At 47.3% G+C, this 9557-nt stretch overlaps 1 protein-coding gene across 1 annotated transcript in view; it reads right to left on the bottom strand.

Moving 5' to 3' along the window:
• Positions 1 to 3198: 3198 nt before the first annotated feature.
• The window catches only part of SEL1L (SEL1L adaptor subunit of SYVN1 ubiquitin ligase), a 61027-nt gene continuing 54668 nt past the window's right edge, over positions 3199 to 9557 (bottom strand). The window contains exons 19-21 of the mRNA XM_068254436.1: positions 7886 to 8058; positions 6274 to 6402; positions 3199 to 4804 (exon numbers count right to left, since the gene is read on the bottom strand). Of these exons, the coding sequence (XP_068110537.1) occupies positions 4574 to 4804; positions 6274 to 6402; positions 7886 to 8058 (533 nt within the window). The 3' untranslated portion in view covers positions 3199 to 4573. The remainder of the gene's footprint in view (positions 4805 to 6273; positions 6403 to 7885; positions 8059 to 9557) is intronic.

Here is a 9557-nt window from a genome sequence, read left to right as displayed (position 1 = left end):
AGAAACCGTAACCAAGAATAGAACTTCATCCCAATCAGTAGCGGATACCCCCTTTTCCTTTTCACAAACAGATCATCAGGGGGCTCTGTATGGCAGATATTGTGGTGAAACTCCTCCCACAGTGTGATGTCAGGACCATGGTTCTGCCATCACACTGTGGGAGCCTTGTTGCATTGTGGGAAATAACATCTGTTTACAACTGCCAAAAAGCAAGCAGCATCTCCTTCCAGTGACATCACCTGCCAGCAGTAAAAATGTCACCAGGTGGTAAATGTCAGAATGTAAATCAGGGAGAGAAATTTTTTTTACAATGGGCAAACACTGACTAAATCATTACCGTATATACTCGTGTATGAGCCGAGGTACCAAACTCTCCACCCGAAACCAGGGGAAAAAAAAAGTGATTGACTCGCATATAAGCCCCCTACCCAGTATAGCCCCCCCTCCACAGTAGCCTGGTGTGCCACCAGTGCAAGTCAGCCCCTCTCCCCATAGCCAGATCTCCACGTAGCACCAAGGATGATACAGCTGCGTCCCCGATCACTGCACCGCTGACACATTGCTTGTACGCTCCGCTCCACAGGTCAGGTGACACGGTGTGCAGAGTGTGCTGCTCAAGACTACCTATGTTGCAGGGGATGGGGGTTACAGACACAGCAGGGAGCCAGCTGGCAAGAGCAGGATCACTAGTGCACAATCCGTAAGCTCCTTTGCCAGTAGCAAAACCTGCTCCACTATCCGTTCTGCCCCACTGACCCGCATATAAGCCGAGGTAACTTTTCAACTCATTTTTTGTCTGATTTACCTGGTATACCGATATGGGACATAATAATAATAATAATACTACTATGCAGAAAACGTATCAGAGGATCAATCACTTACCCCTAACCTAGAAAGCTCTCCACAGTCTCTCTCCCCTGTACATCTTCTCACTAGTTTCCAGATAACACACCACCGCAATCTCCGCTCTTTTTCTGTCCGTCTCTATAAATGAGCTCCTTGCATTCACCTATACAAGATTCCTCATGCGCTTCACACCTCCTCTGGAATCCTTTCCAAAACACACCCGACACTATTTAAACTTTGAAATCTGTAAGTGCCCCCGCAAAACTCACTTTTTCTAACAAGCATACACTGTAACTTAGGCCATTCCCCATTCAGCCTATAGCCAAGTTAAGCTCCTTGCTAAATATCATCTAAAAATCAGGTACGATTATTGTATACTACTCCACCTCGTTTTCCCCCCTACTCCTTTAGATTGTAAGCCTGCAAGGGCAGAGCCCTCTCACCCTTTTGTGTCTTGGAATTTCTTATACAATTAGAGGGAAGTCTTAGGGTTAGGCATCGGTAGGGGGAGGTCTTAGAGTTAGGCATCAGTAAGGGGAGGTCTTAGGGTTAGCCATCGGTAGGGGGAGGCCTTAAGGTTAGCCATCGGTAGGGGGAGGTCTTAGGGCTAGGCATCGGTAAGGGGAGGTCTTAGGGTTAGGCATCGGTAGGGGGAGGACTTAGGGTTAGGCATCGGTAGAGGGAGGTCTTAGGGTTAGGCATCGGTAGAGGGAGGTCTTAGGGTTAGGCATCGGTAGGGGGAGGTCTTAGGGTTGGGTATCGGTAGGGGGAGGTCTTAGGGTTAGCCATCGGTAGGGGGAGGTCTTAGGGTTAGCCATCGGTAGGGGGAGGCCTTAAGGTTAGCCATCGGTAGGGGGAGGTCTTAGGGTTAGGCATCGGTGAGGGGAGGTCTTAGGGTTAGGCATCGGTAGGGGGAGGACTTAGGGTTAGGCATCGGTAGAGGGAGGTCTTAGGGTTAGGCATCGGTAGAGGGAGGTCTTAGGGTTAGGCATCGGTAGGGGGAGGTCTTAGGGTTGGGTATCGGTAGGGGGAGGTCTTAGGGTTAGCCATCGGTAGGGGGAGGTCTTAGGGTTAGCCATCGGTAGGGGAAGGTCTTAGGGTTAGCCATCGGTAGGGGGAGGTCTTAGGGTAAGCCATCGGTAGGGGGAGGTCTTAGGGTTAGCCATCGGTAGGGGGAGGTCTTAGGGTTAGGCATTGTTAGAGGGAGGTCTTAGGGTTAGCCATCGGTAGGGGGAGGTCTTAGGGTTAGCCACCGGTAGGGGGAGGTCTTAGGGTTAGGTATCGGTAGGGGGAGGTCTTAGGGTTAGGCATCGGTAGGGGGAGGTCTTAGGGTTAGGCATCGGTAGGGGGAGGTCTTAGGGTTAGGCATCGTTAGAGGGAGGTCTTAGGGTTAGCCATCGGTAGGGGGAGGTCTTAGGGTTAGCCACCGGTAGGGGGAGGTCTTAGGGTTAGGTATCGGTAGGGGGAGGTCTTAGGGTTAGGCATCGGTAGGGGGAGGTCTTAGGGTTAGGCATCGGTAGGGGGAGGTCTTAGGGTTAGGCATAGGTAGGGGGAGGTAATTAGGGTTAGGCATCACTAGAGGGAGATCATAGCACTAGGCATTGGTAGAAGAAGGTCTTAGGGTTAGGCATCAATAGTGGGAGGGTTTTTCGGAGAGTAGGGTTAGGTTAAAACATAGTAAAATATCAGTAATTTTACAAATAATTTTTCTATTAGAAGTAAGTAGTAGCATATCAGTAATTTTACCGATATTCTACTAGCAGCAATCCCCCATGCTACTCCACCTCGTTTCCCCTTTATTCCTTTGGATTGTAAGCTCGCATGGACAGGGCTTTCTTACCATTTTGTGTCTTGGAATTTGTTATACATTTAGAGGTAGGTCTTAGGGTTAGTGTTAAATGTTGGCGGATTTTGCGGCAGTGGGGTCGGCTAGGGCTAGGCATCGGTTGGGGGAGGTCTTAGGGTTCGGCATCGGTAGAGAAAACAAAGCAGAGAACTTACCTGAATGACTGATGTAAGAACTAGGACTGCACTGATCCTAAGCAGCAGAATGCCATTTCCTCTCACATACACCTCCCTACGGCTGAACAGGATATGAGGTAACAATCATTGGCTGTGACAATGGGGAAATTGTGACTTTTACAAAGATGACATTACCTTGGGACAAAGGCAGGAAGGACAACTTTACGGGCAAATACAAGTTGGAAGATTTGTCTTGCATGTCAGACTGTTGCTCCGGTTTACGTTTTTTTTCCTCTCCGGCACAGATCTACTGCTCTCTGGACAGACTGGCGCAGCATGACACACACCACCCATTTTTCGTAAAACCAGAAAGACAAGTGCAGTCAGGAGTTTTCTTTTTCAAATTTTATTACTTAAATAAAACTCACAAGTCGAGGAGATCCTCTGCAGCTTTCTGCTGCTCCCCGAATTCACACTGTAGAAACACAGCAGCGATATTTCCCATGTTGGTAAAGAGTACCTGTCAGGTCTACATTCTGAAGGTTGCCATTTTAAACGCTGCCAATGCAGGTCCTGAGGAAACCGCCTAGAGAAGGGACCTCATGTGCGTCATAGAGCGACCTCTATTAATGTACAAGTGACAGGTAGACTTGTGACAGCACAGCAGAGAGCGCTGGATATGGGAGCGTTTATCCCAGCGAACATGGAGAAGAATATGCACTTCCATAAGATGTACACACATAAGGAAGTCCACGTTCCAGTAAAGACACAATTTATTCCGTAATCAGTTTCAAGACCAATTGGATCCCTTCCTCAAGGCAACAACAACGAACAATGAATATCTAGCCATGAATAAACCAGTTTATATATTTACTGATTGTTTGCCATGATGAAGGGGCCTGGTTGAACCCGAAACATCGACAGTGACTTATTGTGGATAAAATAATCTCTCTACTGGAACATGGTCGTCTTGTTGAACTTGCTGTGACTGCTGTATGGTGGTGCCGCCCACCTATGCAATTTCAGCACTCGCCTCATGCTCCATATTCTATATGCCGTGCTAAGTATTCCTTCACTTCACATACAATATTGTCATCTTTTCAGATGGAGAGGAGACAAAAGTAGTAGCGGGGGTTTCTGAAATGTGCCTGATTGAGAAGGAAGGAGTCTTTTATATAAAAAACCAAATAGTAAATCGGTATACCCAGAAAGTTTACTGATCAAGAAAAATGTCTGTCACCTGCCTCTGGTGCCTCAGCAGTGGCAAGCAGGGAAACAGAACTGGAGTCCGAGCACGGAGGACAGATATGCAATGTCTAGTTGAGTGAAGGCTAGGCTGACGGTAGGACAAAGGGACGGTTAGACGCGGATCAGGCAGACCTGCAACGCCGGACAAGAGAGGAATCCTTCAGTGTGAACGTGAGATAAAATCCAGCTCTCCAGGTCTACGTAAAACAAAGTATTCGTACAGTGCAGCCTTCCCTCTAAAGTTCTGCAAGTCTCAGAGTCTTCAATAAATAGTGGAATCACTGCGGACTGTAAAATAGAATGATTTTTTTTTCTCTTGGAAAAGCAAATGGACAATGACAGATAAGAAAGCAAAAACTGAGATGTGGCATCCCGCTCCGTTCTGGAGGCCGCTGGGTGGGGCCAAGTGATCCTGCTCAGTTTTGGAGGCCGCTGGGTGGGGCCAAGTGGTTGCATATGCTCAGAGCGGACGCCGGCTCCTGGTAGCCTTGGGGACAGTCCTGAGAACGTCACGTCGTCACTGCCCTGCCTGGCCTTCCTGTTCGGGTTCCTGTGGCTGCTCCTGCTGGGGAGGCGGAGGGTTCTGGGGGACGGGCCTAGGAGCTGGAGGTCTTGGTACCACTTGGGGCTGTCGCTGCCGGTAAGCAATGACTGTTCCCAGCAGTAAAGCGATGATGGTCATGAGATAGAGGTCCCATTCCGGTCCCAGTAACTGGTCCATATCCACACGAGACAACACCTCCTTCACCTGCGTCAGAAAAGAGGACAGACTGATCATGTGACACAGAACCAGCCTGGTATCACAGGTGACGTCACAGAGCTACGATTCCCTAATGCTTCTATTGTGAGGACTTTAACTCAGGACTGAACTTCTTCCCAATCAGTAACCAATACCCCCTTTAACCCTCCTTTTTTTTTTTTTCATGTAGTGAGACGAGGTCTCGCTACATGATAGCCGCTGCTCAGCGGCATCCCCCCAGCCCCTCCGATCGCCGCCGGCGATCGGAGATCCCGTTCCAAGAACGGGATCTCCTGGAGGGCTTCCCCCGTCGCCATGGCGATGGGGCGGGATGACGTCACCGACGTCGTGATGTCAAAGGGGACTCCGATCCACCCCACAGCGCTGCCTGGCACTGATTGGCCAGGCAGCGCACGGGGTCTGGGGGTGGGGGCAGCTGCAGCGACGCGTATAGCGGATCGGCGGCGATCGGGCGCTGCACGCAGCTAGCAAAGTGCTAGCTGCGTGCAGCAAAAAAAAAAAAAAATTATGCAAAACGGCCCAGCGGGGCCTGAGCGGTGCCTCCCGGCGGCATAGCCCGTGCTCAGCACGGGCTTACCGCCAGGAAGGTTAACCTTTTCTCGCATTGATCATTAGAGAGGTCTGTGTGGCTGATATTGTGGCATCAATCATTTCTTTATCTATTATTTATTAAAGCGGACCTGAACTCAGAACTTCCTCTCTGCTCTAAAAGATAAGCAACAGCATAATAACCTTCAAAGAAAAACATTTCTTTGTTACAGCTGATACAAATCCTAAAATAAATCTGCACCGTTTCTACTTCCTGCTTTCATGGAATCAGACATATTGTTATGCTGGGAATACATGGGTAGATTCTGGCGCTCGATTCTGCGCCAGATCGTTTCGCTTCTTTCTTTTTTTTCAACTTCAATGGTGAAACGAGCAGCAAAACAATTGAACGGTGATCGGAAATTATCTATCGAGCCATCTTAATGGCTCAGAATCGAGCCGTGTATTCCCAGCATTACCATCATGTCATTGTAAATGATCTTATCTGCCATAACTGTCAGGTGACACAGGGGAGAGATCAAATTACAGATGTGATTAGTTACAGATGAGGGGGAATTAGACAGGATAAACTCTCTAAATACATACAGGGTGCGTTTCTGTATGTTTTCCCTCTGTCCTGTGCAAGAGTTCAGGTACAGTTTAAACTTCTAGACACTAGATAACTGTGTAGGGGAGGGAGGGGAAGCCATTGACAGCAGGGAACTATAGGGGAGGGGGGTACTAAACACCAGGTGACAGTATAGGGGAAGGAAGGAGGGCCACTAGACACCAGGGAACTGTGTAGGGTAGGAAGTAGGAGCCATTGAACACTAGGGAATTTTATAAGGGGGGGGGGGGGGGGGTTCTAATCTAGTTCATGCCCTGTGGCTCCCCGACCTGTAGGAACCCCAATATTATGTATAACTTACATTCATCTCATTCAGGTACTGCGTGGCGTAGAGGAACCCCAGCTTACACAGCGCCAGGAATACCGGGACCTGCGCATCCGGACTGGCCTCAGCTGCCATGTCATAGAACCGCTTGGCCAGATGGATGTCCTGCGGAGAGGATACAGAGGATAAACACAACAGCCATGATAGCAGCACTCGTATGCACACCTTCATCACAGCCTATGGACAGGTTCACATGTTTTCTACCACTTTCAGCTGTCTGTGTTTGATAAATACAGAATATAGGAGATGAAAAAACAGAACTCAATACTGAATTCTGACACTAAAAATAATATTTCAATAATAAATAATTAAAAAAAAGCAAACAATTTAGTGTGGTAGTGTCTGAAAACTCTCCTCGCTGCTTATCTGTTTACCAATCCTATTCACAGTCTACACAGGAGAATACTCTGGATTTATCAGACACAGGTGAACAGTGATCCATCTATCAAGAGATTTCCAGTATTACTTTGTATTAATCTTGAGCCTGTTGTCCTTTAAATGACCAAGCATCCGCTAATGAGATCCCAGAAATGGACAGCTGAAGTGAGAGGGATATGGAGGCTGCCATATTTATTTCCTTTTAAGCAGTGCCAGTTGCCTTGCATTGCTGCTGAACACCTGCCTCTAATACTTTAAGCCATAAACCCTGAACAAGCATGCAGCAAATCAGGCGTTTTCGTTTCGTGATTATTGTCAGATCTGACAAGATTAGCTGCACGCTTGTTTCTGGTGTTATTTGGACACTACTGCAGCCAAATAGACCAGCAGGGCTGCCAGGCAACTGGTATTGTTTAAAGGATATAAACATGGTAGCCTCCATATATCTCTCACTACAGTTATCCTTGAATAACTAATGCTGGGAATACACAATGAGATTTTTTAGTCGATTTACTGTTCGATCTTATTTTCAATCAATTTTCTGATCGATTTTCCGATTGACTTTCTTATCAATTTCCATTCACTTCTATGAGAAATCGATCAGAAAAACGATCAAAAATAAGATCAGACATGTCGGAAATTATTTATCGAACCATCTATCTGCTGAAAAAACTTATAGTGTATTCCCAGCATAAAGTTGTACTGCTGACTCATCTACATGTTTTATCGATCTTGACTGCGGGTTTTCCTACAGACATCACTGAGGTTTGACGCCCTGCAGACATCACTGAGGGTTGGTGGCCTACAGACATCACTGAGGGTTGGTGGCCTACAGACATCACTGAGGTTTGGTGGTCTACAGACATCACCAAGGTCTGGTGCCTTACAGACGCCACTGAGGTTTGGTGTCCTACAAGCATCACTTAGGTTTGCCCCCCAACAGACATCACTAAGGTTCATTTCTCTACTGACACCACTGAACTGAGGTTTGGTCCCCTCAGACACCACTGATGATCAGTGCCCTATAGACATCACTGAGGTTCGGTGCCCTATAGACATCAGCCTGCAGATACTAACCCACCTTTCCTGATCCTGACCTGTGTAAGCCCTGAGTAACAGCAGATATCAGTGGAGAAGTCACAGAAGCCCACCATACTCCACACCACATCAGTGAAGACTCCCCCCCAGGTTTGCTCAGCAAAGCACTGACCTGTTTGATGCCCAGTCCCTTCTCATGCATGTAGCCCAGGTTGAACATGGCCTGAGCGCTGTGCTGCTGCTCCGATGCCAGGCGGTAATGGATAAACGCCGTCTCGTAGTCCACGTCTGTCCCATAACCATAGTAATGATAGTCACCGAGCTTCAGACGGGCAAGTGTGTACCCTGCAACACAACCACAGACAATTCACAGAAGGGGAAGCCAGGCAGGTAACAATGATTTATAGCACTATAGCACATTCATTAAAGTGAATCTGAAGGCAATTTAGAAACAACCAACCAGATACTTACCTAAGGAGGTGGAAGGCTCTGGGTCCTAATAAGCCTTCCTATTTCCTCTCATGGTGCCCACATTCCAGCGCTGGAGCCCCGGTTCAAATCTCCTGCCATGGAAGGCTTCGGAAGTCTTCAGGAGCCCGACTGCTCACAAAGACGGGCGGCTCCATACTGCGCATGCGCAAGACAGCGTGCTCGCGCATGAGCAGTACGGAGTGGCTCGTCTTCGGGAGCACTTAGGCCCCATAAGACTTCTGAAGCCTCGGGCAGCGGCAGAGAGGGGTCTCCAACCAATCGGTCGGAGACTGTTAATGGGGAAGCAAGTGCTGGAACTCTGGGACCGTAGGAGGAACGGGAAGGCCCAAAAGGACTCAGAGCCTTCCCTCTCTTTAGGTAAGTATGGTTTTTTTGTTTTTTAAATTGGCTTCAGAGTCACTTTAAATTGTTATTAACTGCTGGTACAGGACTCGCATTTTGTATATTCATGTATTAACCACTTCAGCCTAACTGGACCAGTTAGGCTGCGCGCACTCCCGCGGGTCGCGCGCGCTCCCGCGGTCCCCCCCCCCCCCCCCGTGCGCACCCCCGCTGCTGGCCGTTAGCCCACCGATCAGTGAAAGGGATTATAAATCCCTTTCGCTGATCGGACCCCCCCCCGGAGAAAAGCCGACAGCGTCTCTTCAGACGCAGTGGCTTTTCTGAGCTCTGGTCTCCTTTCTTCTGCCTGGGAGCGAGATCGATCGCTCCCAGGACTTTTTGACTGTGGCCATCTTGTGGCCAAATGGCAAATTACACCAAAAACACACTTTGTGTTAAATAAATACATTTTAATACATTAAAAAACCCCCGTTTACCTCCCACACCAAAAAATACCCACATACAAGTTTAAATTAAAAAAAAATTACAATAATAAAAAACAAAACAAAACAAAACATAAATAGTTACGTAAGGGTCTGAACTTTTTAAATATGCATGTCAAAGGAGTATATCAATATGATTTATTAAATTATGGGCTTCTAAATAGTGATGGACGCAAATTGAAAAAAATGCACCTTTATTTCCAAATTGAATATCGGGACATAATTTAAATGGTGTAATAAGGGGACAAATTGGTAAATGAAGTACATAGGTTTTAATTATGGTAGCATGTATTAATTTCAAACTATAATGGCCAAAAGCTGAGGAATAATGATTTTTTTCCATTTCTTTCTTATATTCCTGTTAAAATGGATTTACAATAAATTAATTATCAGCAAAATGTATCACCCACAGAAAGCCTAATTGGTGGCGAAAAAAACAAGATATAGATCCATTCATTGTGCCGAGTAGTGATAAAGTTATTAGCAAATGAATGGGAGGTGAAAGTTGCTCAGATGCAAAAAAATTTC

Source organism: Hyperolius riggenbachi, chromosome 9 (genome assembly GCF_040937935.1).
Source record: "Hyperolius riggenbachi isolate aHypRig1 chromosome 9, aHypRig1.pri, whole genome shotgun sequence".
NCBI lineage: Eukaryota > Metazoa > Chordata > Amphibia > Anura > Hyperoliidae > Hyperolius > Hyperolius riggenbachi.
The sequence above is the reverse complement of the archived record's forward strand: the minus strand, read 5'-3'. Positions and strand labels throughout refer to the sequence as shown.